Source organism: Alosa sapidissima, chromosome 8 (genome assembly GCF_018492685.1).
Source record: "Alosa sapidissima isolate fAloSap1 chromosome 8, fAloSap1.pri, whole genome shotgun sequence".
NCBI classification, from domain to species: domain Eukaryota; kingdom Metazoa; phylum Chordata; class Actinopteri; order Clupeiformes; family Clupeidae; genus Alosa; species Alosa sapidissima.
This window is the reverse complement of record NC_055964.1, coordinates 29,952,670-29,970,169: the sequence shown is the minus strand read 5'-3', so window position 1 is coordinate 29,970,169 and position 17,500 is coordinate 29,952,670. Positions and strand designations below refer to the sequence as shown.

Sequence of the window (17,500 nt, the reverse complement as noted above, 5' to 3'; positions counted from 1 at the left end):
CATTTACCATGAGAACAAGCATGGCGAAACGCAGTTCATACCTTAGGCACTGAAGAGGGCCGTGCAAATGGTTGATGATGGTCAGGATTACGTTTTTTGGATCAATGTTTGTACTTTTACTATGGTAGTGAGTGAATGGCGGTATTTATGTCATCATTCACGTAGTTATTGCAAAAAATACCATGACATATTTGAAACATACTTTTAAGACCATGTCACCCATCAGCTACTTCACAAAGGAGATATGAAGGCCGCGGATAATCACATGAACGCCACATGATCATGCTATCAACCTGAATTTTGTTAGTGTGTGTTGTGTGTGTGTGTGTGTGTGTGTGTGTGTGTGTGTGTGTGTGTGTGTGAGAGAGGGTGCGAGTGTGTATGTGCGTGCATGCGCATGTACACAGACACACACACACACACACACAGAGACACACACACACACACACACATATACACACCTTAGTGTGGGGTTGTTCACATCCATATATTCATATTCTAAGCCTGTGCGTGCAAAGACATGTGAAGAAGAGACCAAAGGGATGTGACCAAAGGGATGTGCCATTACTCTTTAGCCAGGCTACAGCAAGACAACAGAGCCCATAGCCTGGCCACAGGGGCCTTCCCCCCGGGAAAGCTACAAGGAGTGGCACTAAAGTATGCAGAGTGTGCTCCAAGCTCTTCCTGTGGGTCGATGGCACAACTCATGCTTTGGTTTGTGTGCCTTCCAATAGCAAACAAACAACAGAGCCAAAGCACTGTTAACGGGAAGCGCGCGGTTCGGGCAAAGCCTCTCAGACCTGGAGCGGAAAAGATGGAAACTTTTTAAACCCTGGACGCATCGGGAAAGGTCACTGTCCGGGCAACTGACCCTGAGCTGAGCGGACGTCACATTGTAAAAATGTATCGGTTGCCCCCGTGTCACTTCCTGTGATGTCATCGCTGTCTCACGCAGACCCTCCTTCTCACACCCTTCCGCTGTGCCAACCCACCCACCCATTTGTGCATTTAAGGTCATCCATTCAATTAAAATCAACCATCATCAGGAAGGACGCAAGTGAAGGGGTGTCACACCCAATCTCACATGCAGCGACCCCAACGACAGCCGCTAGCCGCTGTCTGACGTCAGTCCGAGGAGTGACATCACATCGCCATGGTGATTGAGGGAGGGAAGTAGAGTGAGAAAGTAAAACATTAGAATAGGAAGTGCGAGCCAGTGAGTCAAACGATGAGTGAGTGCAGACACAATAAGTGTGCATGTGTGTGTGTGTGTGTGTGTGTGTATGTGTGTGTGTGTGTGTGTGTGTGCGCGTGTGTTTGTATGTGTGTGTTTGCACGAATGCGTTCGTGCATGTGTGCGTGTAAATATGAGGCAAATGTGCTTTCATTAAGATTCCACAGCACCGTGCTTTCCCCATACTGTGGGCTATTCGGGGTATTGTTTAACATAGTTGCTAGGGTTACGGGCTCGACTGTGTCATGCCATGCCAGGTCTGTGTGCCAGGCCACAAAAATCACCAGAGCTTCATAGAGGAAGTGATGTCGCCGGAAATGACACACTTCAGAAGCTGTGATTGTCTCAGCCGCATGCTCTTCACCAATATTTGCACTATTTATTTAAAGTAACTTTTTATGTCACTAAAGTAAAGTAAAATAATACCCCTCTTATGCAAGACACTCAATAGTGAAATGAGTCAAAAGAGTAGTATACATCGCACAATGGAGGATATATTTTGCTGACTTTATTTGGCGTGAACAACGCGTTTCGCAAGTTGCTTCATCAGGTTTACGTTCACAGTCAATCTGACACCCGCAGGTGAAATAGGTGGTAACATCATCACATGACCACACCATACCCAGTGAAAGTACTCCACACTCTAACACACCAGAAATTGCAATCAATATCGTCAATTCAATATCCTGCATATTTTAGCTTGCATATAGGCCTACATATACACAATCTATGTAATTTAAGCATATTTGTATCAAAAAAACATATTGCATGTTCAAAAATACAATAGATGTTTTCGGTCAATACCCATATCAACCAACAATTCATTTACATAGAAAAATACACTCTATACAAAAATATACTCTATTTACAAAAATATAATTTATTTACAAAAATATACTCTACATACACATCTTATCCCAAGAATACACTTAAATCCAGTACCTCATTTAGACCGTATGGTTCTACTGTGTTGAGTTCAATGAGTGAAATGAGTGTCTTGGGTATATTATAATACCCAATTATTATAATATAATTATAATGATCTATTATCTATGGGTATATTATAATTATACCATAATAGTAATACAATAAGCTTATAGTTAGTTATTAAGTTATTAGTTATTATTATTAGTGGGTTTACTTCTTCATACATATTAGGTATTCAGGGACAGTTTTATTGTAACACAATGTAGTTATTTTAACTTCAAACTCATTTCATTGCCACTCTGACTTACAATAAGGTGGAATTGAGTCTCTGTCATTGTCAGTACTCGCTCACAACACCTGGTGTTACACGTTGTAATGTTGTCACAGGTAGGATCATGATTCTTTTCGTAGTTTCGTAGTTCTTAGTGCTAAAAGGAACATTGGAACTTGATGAAAAGGGGTCATTCCTACATCTTGTTACTTTAATGAAACACATCCCAAAGAGGTGTTGAAATAAAGAGGGCCACTAATTGCTAACAGCTAGCCTCTCAATACACACATTCTACTGGTCTGTCTCTCCAGTCTCACCAAGCACAATCAAGAACTCTGCATGAATCACATGAAAACCCCATAACTAACATACCTAGCAAATACCCATAACTAGCAAAACTCCCTAACTAACATACTAACAGCATGTCACATTACCAGAGGGGTCAGAATCAGTCAGAATCTTAGACTGAACCATGAAACCGTTCACGTCACATGGTTTCACACTCACGTCTGTTACTACACTATAGCTACAGATGACAGGATACACAGTTGCTGAATAGGCATGCTGCTAGTGGACTCAATCATTCTGTTTTAAATATGCACTTATTTATCACTGTAATGTTTAATGGTACTGTAAATATCTACTAATAAGTTACTACAACAATAACTTACAAAAAGCATTAAATACCAGAAATTTGTATTAAGTAGTATTAACAGTGAATATTATCTTAAGGTTTAAAGGGCCTTGAGGCCTTTAAAAAAATTACAAAATGTTATATAATTTATATACTTTTTTTTTTTTTTAAATAATATAATTTGTAGCACTAGTATGTTCTGGTCCATGGTGATTTGAATATTATTGAGATCACTACATTACTAGATTACTAACGGATGAGTCCAGTCATCCTTAAAGCCTTAATGACTGTGCTCACACAGATCGCTAAGCTGCAAAATGACAACAATTGCCATACAAACACACTGTGTTTTCTTCCCTCATTTCAAAATGGAAAAATTGCCGGTATAGTCACAACAAGAGAATGAAATACACTTAGAAACACTGTTGCAAGTACTGGGTTACCAGCTGTGTGAGTTGCTAAACAGATGTGTATGTGAAGGGTAGAGGTTATTTAGATAAACGTCTATAGGCTAAAGAATGCTTGAAGTTGATAAACAGAGACAGGCCTGTTGTATATTACTTGTTGAAGGGGTGCCCTTATAGCACTTTGAGGAGAACATTTGCAGTTTATAGTTTAGAGCTCTAGTTGTTTTAGTCTATTTGAGCAAGACAGATATAAAGAGAGTGGGATTGGGATGGAACCAGAGATGGAAAACCCAGCATCGGAAAGTAAAAGTCCTACCGTGTATTGCTTCTACCTGTGCACCTAAAATAGGTGATCTCGCTAACTAGCTCATCTACCTGTGTGAAGAGCTAAGCTAGTAAGAATCAGCTAGTTATTACTGAATGGCTGGCACAAATATGTGGTAGGACTTTTACTTTCTGAATCCGGGTTTTGTATCGCTGGATGGGACTGAGTGCATGTCTCCCATTGCACTTGCTGTTTGTGTCCCCTCCTATAGCTGTCTCATTGTGATATCATCATCCTGATCATGACTGATCATGAGGTCATCACCGGGATACAGCTCTCTGTCTGAGGACCACTCTGACTGGACTTCCTGTAGAACAGCCAACCTTGATCTATGGCTTCCCGACAATGTCTATAGAAACAGCGCAGGGAGGTCGGCGAAACCGCAACACAAGCCGCAGTGTGGCTCACGGGACAAATGGTTCTTCTCAACAACAGCACACTGTGAACCAAACCTTCGCTAGTAAAATATGCTCCACAATGTCATGAGACACACTGTTTACAAATGTCTTTTAAAGGAGAACTAGCATAAACTAGAGTAACCTAGAGCGTTACAATCCCATGATGCTTTGAGGCTACTGTTTCTGCAACTGTCGGAACAGCAGACGTATGGCACAACATAGAGAACTTGAGGAGGAATATTTGGGTTGGACGTTGCGATTGTAATTACCCAACCCCAGTCAGTCTGTCTGAAATGTAGCGTTAAATCTGAACCCTGGCCTCCGACAGTCTGTCTGCCCACGTAGAGTTTTGACAGTCTGACGCACACACACATGTTGACATGTTTTTTTTAACAATAACTGTACTGAATGGATGCTATAATATTTTTTACTAATCTCAATAGGACATATCAACCTTTTGGTTACACTTTAATTGACAGTATTGACATAAGAGTGACAAGACACTGTCATGAATGTGTCATAAACAAGTCATAAATGTTTATGACATAACACTTCTGTTATTGAGTGACATTCGTTTTTTTGTCATAACAAGTTAGGGTTAGGATTAGGGTTGGTTTAGGGTTAGGATTAGGGTTAGAGTTAGGGTTAGGGTTAGGATTAGAGTTGGAGTTAGAGGTTAGGGTTAGGATTAGGATTAGGGTTAGGGTTCATTTGTAATGACAGTGTAATATGTTCATGACAGTGTCATGTCACTCTTATGTTGATACTGTTAAGTAAAGTGTTACCAAACTTTTTGAATATTTTTTGATTTTGATAAAAGTTTAGGTTATTTTTTGGTTGCTTTACATTGATGTTGTCAACTGATAACTAAACAAAATGTCATTCTGAGAGCTACATGGCTTTACTGCATGGTTTAAAACATGCTAAAATGTTTGCACAGTACTGTACTGCTTTGGAACTGAATGTCTTTTTCTTCACTGGTTAGAGTGTGGGGTATTTATTTTTTTTTACCCAGTGACTCTGTCATCTCCTGAATGACAGAGGCTTCCTCTCACACTGTGTACTTACTTTTCTTACTCCTCTTCAGTTTATACTCTTGTCACAGGAAATTAGGTCAAAAAGAGGATGCAGGTGAGCAAAAGGATGCAGGTGAGCAAACTCAGCTCAATGTCCTGCTAGCTGGGATGACTTCCTGTTTATAATTACAGGTGAGATTTGTCTGTGTGCGGGGTGCAGAACATGGCCTGAGTGTGTGTGTGTGTGTGTCTGAGAGTGTGTGTGTGTCTCTCTTTCTCTCTCTGTCACTCTGTGTGTGTGTGTGTGTGTGTGTGTGTGTGTGTGTGTGTGTGTGTGTGTGAGAGAGATAGAGAGAGCATGTCTGTAGTTATATGCAGTGTGTGTACCTTATTTTGCCAGCGTGTGACATTGCCGAACCCTCCAGTACCCAAACGTTCCTTCAGTTCCCAAACCCCATAAATCTGGGGTTGAAGAGTGGGACCACGACTCATCTCTGTCCTCTAAACACACACACGCAAACACGCACGCACGCACACACGCAAGCATGCACACACACACACACGCGCGCGCACACACACACACACACACACACACACACACACACACACACACACACACACACACATTCATGCAGGAATTCATGCACAAACGCATGCACACACAACACACACACACACACACATACACACACAAACACACAACATGCCAACACACAGGGATAGAGCACAAGGGTCAAATTTACCCCATCTCCAACATTTTACACAGCTTTGCTATTATATCGCTATCTTCTATCATAGTTCCATGTTCTTCATTCTTAGCCATGCTCATAGAACTCGTATGAAACTTAACAGGTCAAGGGTCAGAATGCATCCTGTCTGTAGCCTATCCATTACAAGTCAAACTCGTTTGGAGAATATTTGCTTGCATGTTCCATATTCCATGTGTAGGCTACGCACTTCCTACGTACATACACTTGCACACAGTGATTTATTGTTTTTGTCCTGTATTCCTCCAGTAGGCCTATAGCCTACTGACTGAAACAGTAGGCTATAATGTTACATAGCCTCATATCTACGGATTAAATACAACTTTTTGGAGCGCTACGTCTAACCACGTGGAGTAAATGAAGGCCAACTAAATATTCAGTTAGTGTAACAGGTTTGTGACTCTAGGTTGTGCCAGTAGCCTAGTGTAACAATGTTACAACTGTAGCCTACTTTGGCTGATAAAGCCTAACGATAAAACTGTCTAAAAATTAAACTATAGCCTAACGTTACAACACAGGTCAAGACAAACATTGTAGCCTACGAATTAACCATTTCCAACTGTCCCAATAGTGTCAAACTTTCTAACTGAAAGCTTAGTTACTTATTCAATAAGTTGCTGAGTTATTGTTATTCACGTTTGGTTTCCTGGTGCATAGGCTACCACTGAAACAAAGTTTACCTTAAGTTTTAGCTCCTCCCGCTGTCTTTTTCACACGGCGATAGATAAAGTCGCCTAACGTACACCTTCAGACAGTCAGTTCAGTATAAATTATTGATATCCTACTTTAAGCTGCCCGCTATTTCCTTATTTTGCGATGCCTGGTGTGGTTGTTGGTATTACACGCCAGTTAGAAGATAACAAAACTCTACTTCTACTTCCTGATAATCGGTCATTTCCTGAAACCGAGAAAATAGTAAGCTAAGCTAGAGGTTGACTGAACTGGTAGGCTCCAGACAGGTCCGCTTTGCGACATTCAATGGAAGTTTCTTTTATTATTAGTATTGTGTCTAAGACATATAGCTCTTATTTACACAGAATATTTGTTTCATTACAGTCTCGATTGCTTTGAACTGCTTAAAGAAACTGGGATCCACTTGATCTTCTTTGTACAGCAGAAGTCATCTCTTGCGAATGTGTTCACACGTTTTCATTGGGTTCAGTTCTCACACACTCTTGCAAAATAGTTAACATTCAAATACCCCAAACACTATTAGTCTCCCCCTGCTAAACAGTCTGAATCTCTTATGTACCTGTGTTAAACTCCTTTGCACAAATCTTCATTCATTAATGCTCATTTTGAGAACTATATTTTGCATTGTCCAGTGATTGATTGAAATCAAAAGTGTGTCCAGTGATTGTTTGAAGGCAAAATTTGGTTTTGCTGCATGTTTTAAGTGTTTTGAGAGAGTGTAACAGCATTTTGCAAGCAACATAATTTTGGCCAGAGTGCTTTTGTTCAGACATGGGTGTTTTGTTCAGACATGGGCATGTTAAATGTTTTGAAAACGGTCGAGAAAAACTGCAAAATCTTGTATAATTACCTGGTTGGTTCAAAGTGTATGGATGGAGAGACTGTCCCCCTGCACGTGTTTGTGCTGTCCAGGTGGCTGAAATCAAAAGTGTCCCCTTAAAAAAAAGAGCTAGGCTACAGCAGTAGCCTATACGATTTGTATAGTGGTTCTATGGTAGTGTAGGGCAGTGCTTTTCAAAGTGGGGGCCGGGGCCGAGTAGAGTTATAGCTCTCATATAGCAGAAAGCCCCAAATGCAATGTTTACACACTGTATGCTCCATCGCAAAGTGTTTGTGGCTAAAATAATTATTAGGATTAGCTTCATGTATTTTTACATTTGCCGTAGGATTGCCGATGGGTTTAATAACACATCAAGGGGGTCCTTGTCCAGAACCTAGTGGTATTTGAGGGGCCTTGTGTTGGAAAAGTTTGGGAACCCCTGGTGTAGGATATTACATCTATTATGTGTTGCAATAGGCTTATATAGCTCTATAATATCCTTACCCATAGTGTTCATAGTAGGCTGCAGTCTTATAGCAGCCTACTAGTATTTCACAAAATAATAATATGTTCTAAAATACTACTATAATTCCTATAGATTATTATAATATTTTGTCCCAAAATACTATGAGACTACTTTCATACTTTTCTATAAGTGTCTGCCCCTTTAAGACACAAGAGGAGGAAGGGGAAAGTTACTCACCATTCTGTTATAAAGGTTTGGACATTGATTAGACACTACACTGCAAAAACTGCTTATCTAACAAAATCTAACCAAGTGTTATTAATCTTATATCAAGATAAAAAAAACTAGTTGGTATTGTTTTCAGTATAAAGAGACTTACCTAGTGCTTTTTTGTGAAATCATTTGACTTAATTTTTAAAAAAATTGACTTATTTTAAGACATCTCATCTTGAAAACAAGCAAATTTGTCTGCCAGTGCGTTAAGCAAATTTGTCCTAAAAACAAGCAAATTTGTCTGCCAGTGCGTTGAGCAAATTTGTCTTGATAAGACTCCTTAAAATAAGTTAAAGTCTTCTTAAATTAAGTCAAAATGATCTTTTGAGAGGGCGCTAGGTAAGTCTTTTCATACTAAAAACAATACCAAATAGATTTTTTAATCTTAATATAAGATCAATAACACTTGGTTAGAATTCATTTTTTGCAGTGTACACACTATTAAAGCTGCAGTTGGCAAGTCTGACAAAATTTTGAATGTTTACAACTCTCATGCCCCTCCCCCACTACCACCGAGCACCCTCTCATAGAGTTTGTGCTCGTCAGTGCGCACCAGACTGTGATTGAGAGTCAGATCTCACACAGCCCTGCTCTGATTGGACCAGAAGAACCGGGAGCTATGGATTTTTGCAAAACAAATAACAGGCTCTAGGTGGAGGTAGAAATGTGGGTTTTTTTTTAAAACCAGCTGATTTATGTTGTTCTGTTATAGTATAGTGTCAGTTTCAGTGAATATGATCAAAATAATCTTGCCAACTGCAGCTTTAATTGCCTAATTATTACATTACATTACATTTGGCTGACACATTTTTAACCAAAGCAACTAACAACATGGTGAACAGTTTAAGTTTTAAGGCAATTCTTTCAACAATTTTAGGACAATTTAAAAATGGTAGAGCACAGTAAGAATAAGTGCGAGTGCTGTTTTTAAACAGTTGAGTGTCAGTTCTAGTCAGGTGGTAAGTGCTAGGATCAGTTGTAAGTGGTGCTATGAGAGGAGATGTTCTCTCTATTACAACAGCCTACAGCACCACTGACATATGTGGATATTATTATAACAGCAGTCATAACAGTTTATCTTGCAGTAGTTACACAGGCTACATTTGATCATCCACTAAGCTGAACAATTAGCTGCTTTCTAGAACCTCATTACTGACACAATCTCCTCATCTGAACAAATTGGTGTGGGTGAATTTAATTACAGTCAACATCTATTATCATATAGGCAGCAACTGCAACAATTAATATGGTATCAGGGTATAGAACTCTTGACCTGACCCAAACAGGAAGGAACAATGAGCAGGACCAACTATACAGATGACACTCTAAGGATAGTGGTTTCTATTTACTGTAATAGCTTCTCTATCTGGTCAAGTCAGTCACATTGTTTCTCTCCTCTTCTTATCTTCTCATCCCTCTATCCATCACACACACACACACACACACACACACACACATACACTCTTTCTCTCTCACACTCTCTCTCTCTCACACACTCTCTCTCACACACACACACACACACGTGTGTGTTTTTATGTGTGTGCATATCGGTGAGTGAGTGTGTGTGTGTGTGTGTGTGTGTGTGTGTGTGTGTGTGTGTGTGTGTGTGTGTGTGTGTGTGTGTGTGTTCAAACCATTGTTCAATCTCTCAGTAGATCAGATATATTTCCTGCTGTTACGCCCAATACAAGAACATAAAACATCAAACACTGAACTGGCAACATGTGTCTTAAAACAGAGAGTTATGCCAGCTATTGTCTTCGTGTGAATTTCTCCTGAACCAAAACCACCCCTGACAGAGCGAAGTGAAATGTCAGTTGGGAGTGGAAATGATTTTCATCACGTTTTTTATTTTTCTTGTTAAATGGAATAAATGGCTTAATTACGTCAGCCTCTTCTTCAGAATGTTCTCAATTCGGAGTAAGGCTCCCTGGGAATTAACCACAAGTGACACTGTGGTCATGGTCTACACCTCCCTTGTCATGAAGGCCTTTATTGTACTGTACTGGCCTGCATATGAAATGATAATGTACTTCATGTGACATGTTATCTTTGCAGTGTTGTCTCCAGTGCCTAGAAAAAAAAGCCATTCGTTTTGAGTTTGCTTATATTGCGTGCAGTAATTGTGTTTTAAACAGAGTTGCAGGCTTGTACATAGTGTGGGTCATTTGGTGTAAACATTTGGGGAATTCACTCCCACCCCCCGAATCACTGACATGACCAAGGCACAGCACATCAGGTTTGAGAATATGAGGCAAACACGCCACGTTATGACGTCCGAATATACTCATTTAAGTGGTCATGTTAATAGGCCTAGTGATGGTTGCACCGACAATGACCATATCGGGTATGTGTTTACAAACATCTCTTCCTGCGTGCTTTCAGAATGCTTTGAGAGTAACTCACTTCAAAAGTGGACATGTTACCAAGTCACCGGAACCATGTAGTATGGATTATCAAAACATACAGTGTCATTCCCCTCTCAAACTGGGACTTTCGTTTCTCCTTTTAAACAATTGGGGGATTTCTGGGGGTTGAACTAGTGGAATTTCACTTTATGCCCAAATATTCTTGCGGAAATGTCACAATGACTACGCCATTATTATTGTCTCAATGTATTCAGTGCCTCCTTTCTTCACATTTACTACACATACAAACGTAATAGAAAAATCCTTAATAAGAATTAAAAAAATGTTCTTGAGTTGCTAGGAATTAGTGGAAAGTGAGTCAAGTTTATTTGTCAGTCTTGTTTTCATTCAAATATCCTTTGCTTATTGTATTTCATTATTATCACTATAATCATAACTACTTATTATTCCCCCCTTCACTTTGAGTTCATTTAAATGTTTATCTTCCAACATAATCTTTATTTTTGTTTATTATTATACTATACTATTACTACTGCTTGAATTTTATCTTATGTATTCTTTAGTGTATTCTATTTTATGTAGGCATTTTGTATTCTGTATTGTATTATTATTTATTATTTTGCTATTATTTATATTTAATAATTTGTAAAGCACATTTGGTCAACCCTGTTGTTGTGTAAAATGTGCTTTATAAATAAATTGACTTGATTTGACTTCACTTTGACTTTTACTATATAGTGCATTTCATACACAGGAGTCATTCAATGTGCTTTACATAAACAAAAGCAAAGAGTAATAGTAAATCAAATGATAAAAGGGCAATAGTTAAAAAAATGTTTCAAAGGTAAAGTATATGATATAATTAAAGAATAATAAAAAAGAAAACACAAAAGACAAAGGGGGTTGAAAGACATATTCAGAATGTGTAACTCAGTGATAACAGGATGTGCATTTGATCAGTTAGCAGAAGGCATCTGAGCGAACAGTTTGCTCTTCAGTCTAGATTTACATTTGGGATATTTTTGATGTTATCTGAAAGTTGTTTAGAGCTGACCACGCAGCCTAATAGCTGCTTCACCATGTTTAGTTCTAACAGTGGGCTTTACTAACAAGTTTTTCTCCTGAGACCTGAGAGGTCTGGAAGATGTGTACGGCTGAAGCATGCCTGATTAGGTCCCGAGCCATTTGTTTCTTGGTGTTTTATGGCCCCAGCGTTGTCTTCAAGGCAGCGCTGCCTGGAAGGCGCTATGGTTAGGCATGGGTTAAAGTTTTATGTTTAGGATAAGGTGCCTTTAAGTCGACGGTGGCAGCACTGTCTGGAAGACGACGTTGGGGGCATAAAACACCATCAAGCGTTCCATTTAGTGATATGTAAACAAGCAGTTGTGCTTTAAAGTAAATTCTTGGATTTATTGGAGTAATGTGGTCAGTTCTTTTAGCTTTTGCAAGAAACCTATAGCTGCTGTGTTTTGTATCATCTGAAGCTGTTCGATAGAATTTTTAGGAAGGCCCATTGTAATTCATTGCATGAATGAGTTTTTCTACATTTTAAGTTTGGCAATGTTTTTGAGGTACTGTAATAAAAAGTTGATTTAGTTATTGCTTTCATCAAAGGCAATGACAAACAAACAGCCACAAGCAAAGTCACACACACACACATAGCCTTATAGCATGACAACATAACAATAGTCTTAGCACGGCTACAGCAGAGTGACACCATGCACTTATAGCATGACAACATAACAATAGTCTTAGCACGGCTACAGCAGAGTGACACCATGCACTTATAGCATGACAACATAACAATAGTCTTAGCACGGCTACAGCAGAGTGACACCATGCACTTATAGCATGACAACATAACAATAGTCTTAGCACGGCTACAGCAGAGTGACACCATGCACTTATAGCATGACAACATAACAATAGTCTTAGCACGGCTACAGCAGAGTGACACCATGCACTTCCTTTGCCTTTTCCTTTGGCCTGTGCTTAAACTTCAACAACCTCAACCTTGCTTGTTTTGTGGTGTTCACAAAGTAGGCTTAGTCTTTATTGCCTAAAGCTTCCTTTTGCGACTCACCTTGAATGTTAGTCCTCATTTGTGAATCACTTTGGATTAATTAAAGCTTCAGCTAAATGTAATATGAATGTAAATCATAAATATGTTTTATGTATGGCACAAGCAATTTGAAATGCTTTCATTGAAGTGAAATGATTAGTTAATGTATCAGAATTAAAAAAAAATTAAAAAAATATGTCAGTACCACCTGAGGGATGTTGCACAAAACCTAGATAACGGAATAATCCAAGACTTCTCAGTTATCTTAGCTGAATTTGGCCTTGACTCAGTTTGAAATCAGTGGTCCAGCTGAAGTGGTCCTGGGTAATTTTACAGAATTCCGATGATTTTTCATAGATCTCAGTTTTTCAAGGTCACGAGTACTGTCAGTACAAAAAAAAAAGAAAAACAATCGGTACTACCTAGCTCGAGTTGCTGCAGCCAATAGCCAGAGCTGCCAGGCAGCTACAGTGCTGCAGTCTGGGGGAATGACCATGGGGGCTCATATGCCCCCAGACTGTAGCACTGTAGCTGCCTGGCTGCAGCAACTCAAGATATAGAACCAATTGTTTTCAGTTTCCTTTAATTCTGCTGTTAATTCTGCTGTCTCATTGGTTCAGTCAGTTGTCATTCTGGACAGACATCAACCTTAACACAGTCACGTTCTTCATCAAAACTATGTAAAAAAAATCAATAGACATCACTTATGTATAGCAACTGTGGGAAAATACAATCGTTATAAAATTGTATATCAAATTTTCAGAGAACCGTGAGCAGCTCAGTGATGATGGAACCTTCAGGCTGAGTGTTCCACACTGGAATCAAAGCTTTCAATATTTTCCTTTTGAGACCAAATTCTCGCTCTCATAATTAACATAATCATCCAGTCTTAGTGTGAATGCAAACACACATTCAAACACAAAATGCCAAAGTGTAAATGTTATCAAACACAGCATGCTTTATTCAAATACTTCCACACCACACTGCCACTTGCACTTGTAATCAAGCCCAGCACAGAGCTTATAAAAACTATAAAAGAGACTTTACCTCACAGCAAAAAATCCTTTACACTACAATCAGTTTAAATTCCCAAATGCACAAGTTTAAAGCCAAGATAAACACTTAGAAACCCAAGACAAACAGTCCAGAAGCCAGGGCAGACAATTTGTAAACCATTGGCCACTTGAAGACCACAACCTCAGAGGTTGACAGGGTATTTGGTTTCATTAATGTGCAACAACAACTACACCACCACCAACAACAACAACAATTACAAGGATATAAGGAAGTTTATTGTCACATGCATATAGTTACTGGAAGTAAGAAATGAAATTATGTCTGGTGTCAGCCTATTTGTGCATTTATGGGGGGGGCTGCATAAGAAAGGTGGGGGAGGATTGGGATTGGGGGTGGGGTGCACCAACAATGAGCACCCAAGAGCAACAGGGGCAAGGAAAAACTCCCTTACCAAGGAAGAAACCTTGGGCAGATCCACGGCTCAAGGGACTAACCCAACTGCCAGGGGTCTTGGTATGTGTGTTGGGGGGATGACAGGGGAGATGGGATAGTGTGCTGTGTATGTGGGGAGAGGGCAGTGTGCAATATGTGTGTTGCAACAACAACAACAATTAATACTACTATTATTATTATTGTGACTGTTTTTTTTTTTTTTTCAGTTTTAGTGTCTGTTCATTGAGTTAACCACATATGCAATTAAGAGTAATCCATCAAACAAATTAAGCCAATAACTATTGTGGCTTTTGTTGTTATTGTTATGATAATATGTTCAGCATGTTTTCAGGACGTGAGTCTTTAAGTTCATAAACAGTTGTAAAGTCTGTGGCAGAGGTCCGTTGATTTGACAGTTACTATCTTCAAAGGGATGGGACGAGACGCCTCCACACCCTCTCAACAAGCTAATGGCTCCCAGAGTGCCTATTTTTGGGTCGCTCAGTGCAACCACTGGACTTTTTATGCCCCATTGCTGTAACCGAGGGTGACAGAGTTCTCCATTCCCTGGTAGAATCTTTTAAAAGTTCTGTTTGTTTTGTTTGTTCTTCCCTCCGCTGTCCTTCTGTCGATGTCGTTGTCTCAGCGTCAGGGCAAGGCAGGGCCGTAGTCACCATAGACATTGAGGGGGACGTGCCCCCCCCCCCCAATATTCGAATATCCCCCCCAATATATGGACATAGCAAAATAAAGAAAGAAAAAAGCGCTATAGGCCTACAGGAAACCAACACGCACCGCCATCTGAAATGTAATCAAATGAAAATAACGCCCAAATTAGTGACCTAGTGATGGTTCCAGAGTAGCCTAGACCCCTGAGTGGTTTGTCCTGGTAGTTTTTTTGTTTTTCGTTAGTGGCGTGCGCTATCAAAAGCTCCCATTTACTGCACCCTACTGCGGTGAGGTAGGGCTGTCAACAATATCGGAAAAGCTACCGGTACAATTTTCATAAAACTTGTTGGAAAGGTGTAGCACAGGCTAAGGAAATCCCATACATTTTTGGAGCCGATCAGACTCAAAGGGAACTATTGTATTGTAGCCTATTCTCGCAATGATAGCAAAAATGAAACGTTTTATTTTAAATGATGAACTCGTGCAAGCCTGTGTCATTCATTTCTTTCACATGTTGTTCAACATAAATAGGCTAATGCATTCATATGCTAGTAGTAATGCCAGAAATTGCCGTTTATAGGCCTCTTAGAAATGGTTGCATCTTGCATATGTTAAAATTGTGTGATTAGCCGCCAGCATAATAAAATCTAAATTAAAAAACAAAATCTTATTAGGCTATAGGTCCAAAACTATGAGTCTAAGCCTTAGTTAAAAAATATAGAGTAATATAGTAAGTATACATTTTGAAGACAAATGGAGTCATACCACAGGTCCAGGGATTGATTACTGAATGGGCTTACTGGGCCCAAGAGCTCAGGGCGCCCTGAAGCCCAAGCCTCTGTGTGAAGTTGGTTCTTCTCCATCCTTTTCACAAAACCCCCCAGAAGTCATCATTTAAAGGGTCATTTAAAAAAAAAATCTTACATGGGAGAATGCCTCAGGACCCCTCTACCTGGAAGAGGAGGGGGGGGGGGGGGGGGGGCATCTGTGCCCAGGGGTTCATAATCCATCCATGCCATGCCTATGTCCGTCAAAAGTTTGGAATACCCTAATTGACTGACTTAACTAATGACTTGTTTGTGATTTTTAATCATATTTTTTGCATGGTAGGAAATGTATTGAAATTCTGTTTGGGGGTCCCTCAGACCCCACCACAGATTTGGTCCCCCCCAATGTTGACATCATGACTACGGCCTTGGGCCAAGGGATTGAGTGGGCAGTGTTGGCTGTCCAGTGCCCTGTCCTCCCACCTGCAGAGCATTTCGTGTCGGAACCCTTATGCATATGCAGTGGTGTAGTCTACGTGATGGACTATGCAGTACATCCACTTAAAAAGCATCACCATCTCACTACCCACTTAAAATAGGCAAGGATACGTATTAACATTTGGGGGTGATCACAGTACACCCACTACAGCTTACTACTACATCACAGTATATCCACTACAGCAAACCAGACTACACCACTGTGCATATGGATATAGTGCTATTTATACAATGACATCTGGGGAAATTGGAGGGGTCATCTTTTCCTACTGAGTATATAGCACTTAATACAGTTGAAGAAGTGCATAATGTGTCCATGCATCCACCCTCACAAACTGTTACTTGTGTCTATTTGTTAGGGTCAAACTCTGAAAAAAAGGAGTCAACCCCCCACACTTTGAAACTGTCCTGTGATTCGCACCATGTCTGTTGGCAGTGCCGGCGGGTTCACCACAGCCTGCCAGGGGTTTGGGTTGGCACCATAGCTCTCCGACACCCACACATGGCAAACGGCAAGCCCCAGAGCGAGGGCAGAAAGGCCAGACCACGGAGGAGACGCACCAAGCCAGGCAGGCACGGGTGGGGTTGAATGGGGTCTAAAATAAACCCCTTCTCTTGTCTTTTATTTTTCCTTTCACCAAATGTTTTTTTTTATTATTATTTTATTTCTGTTCTTTTCTTTTTCCCCCTTTACTTTCCTGCTTTAAACATCCAGAGAAAACATTGTGCGTAATTATCCATGGTCCATGAACATGATCTTTTCCCATTCTGAAGAACAGCCCAAATGGATCTCTTTAGTTATTTTGTTAGGAGGACGCCTATTATTCATCGTTTACACTGTTTGGGATTTGATAGGCTACTGACCAACATTGCTTACGGAAATTAGAGAGATGATTTGGAAAGAGGACAAGGGAGTCAGCTAGAGTTCACCCTGATGCGGGGTGCTGTTATCTGTGACGGTAAATACGGGTACATTCGTGAGAGGGGGAAAAGTTACTTCGCCTACTACTAAGAACAACTTAGAAAAGTTTTTTAAGAGCGTGGCAGAAACGTCAGGATATGCCTCAGACGGAGTTCCCCGGGGTGATTTAAACTCGTCGGCTTGCTTGCGTCAGTTGCCAGCTTGCCAAACCACCAGCTAGAGCCAAAATTGTATACAGGATAAATGATTGCACCTGCAGTAGGCTAAGTGGTTTTATTTAGTCTACCGATATTTGGGAGAAATTAGATACTCAATTTGATACAAACAAATTAACTATTTTTCGTAAGCAAACCTGGTTTGTTTCCTTTGTATGTCAAAGTTAAATGTATTTTTATATCATATTATTATACTAGATCGCCATTCAATGCGCTTTACACAGAGATAACAAACAAGTAGCTTAAAATAATAAAGGTGTGAAACAGTACCATATCCCAGAACTTTAAACGATGATGTAGTGAAAGATGACCTCATAA

General features: G+C 39.9%; 2 protein-coding genes across 2 annotated transcripts in view; both read right to left on the bottom strand.

Annotated features, from left to right (window-relative positions):
• ikbkb (inhibitor of nuclear factor kappa B kinase subunit beta) overlaps window positions 1-6,870 on the bottom strand; it is a 40,015-nt gene extending 33,145 nt beyond the window's left edge. Inside the window, 2 exon segments of the mRNA XM_042100259.1 lie at window positions 5,600-5,713; window positions 6,660-6,870. Of these exon segments, the coding sequence (XP_041956193.1) occupies window positions 5,600-5,704 (105 nt within the window). The 5' untranslated portion in view covers window positions 5,705-5,713; window positions 6,660-6,870.
• Window positions 1-17,500, bottom strand: part of LOC121714945 (tripartite motif-containing protein 16-like) — a 1,397,702-nt gene that overhangs the window by 641,172 nt on the left and 739,030 nt on the right. The gene's annotated exons all lie outside the window — the stretch shown is intronic.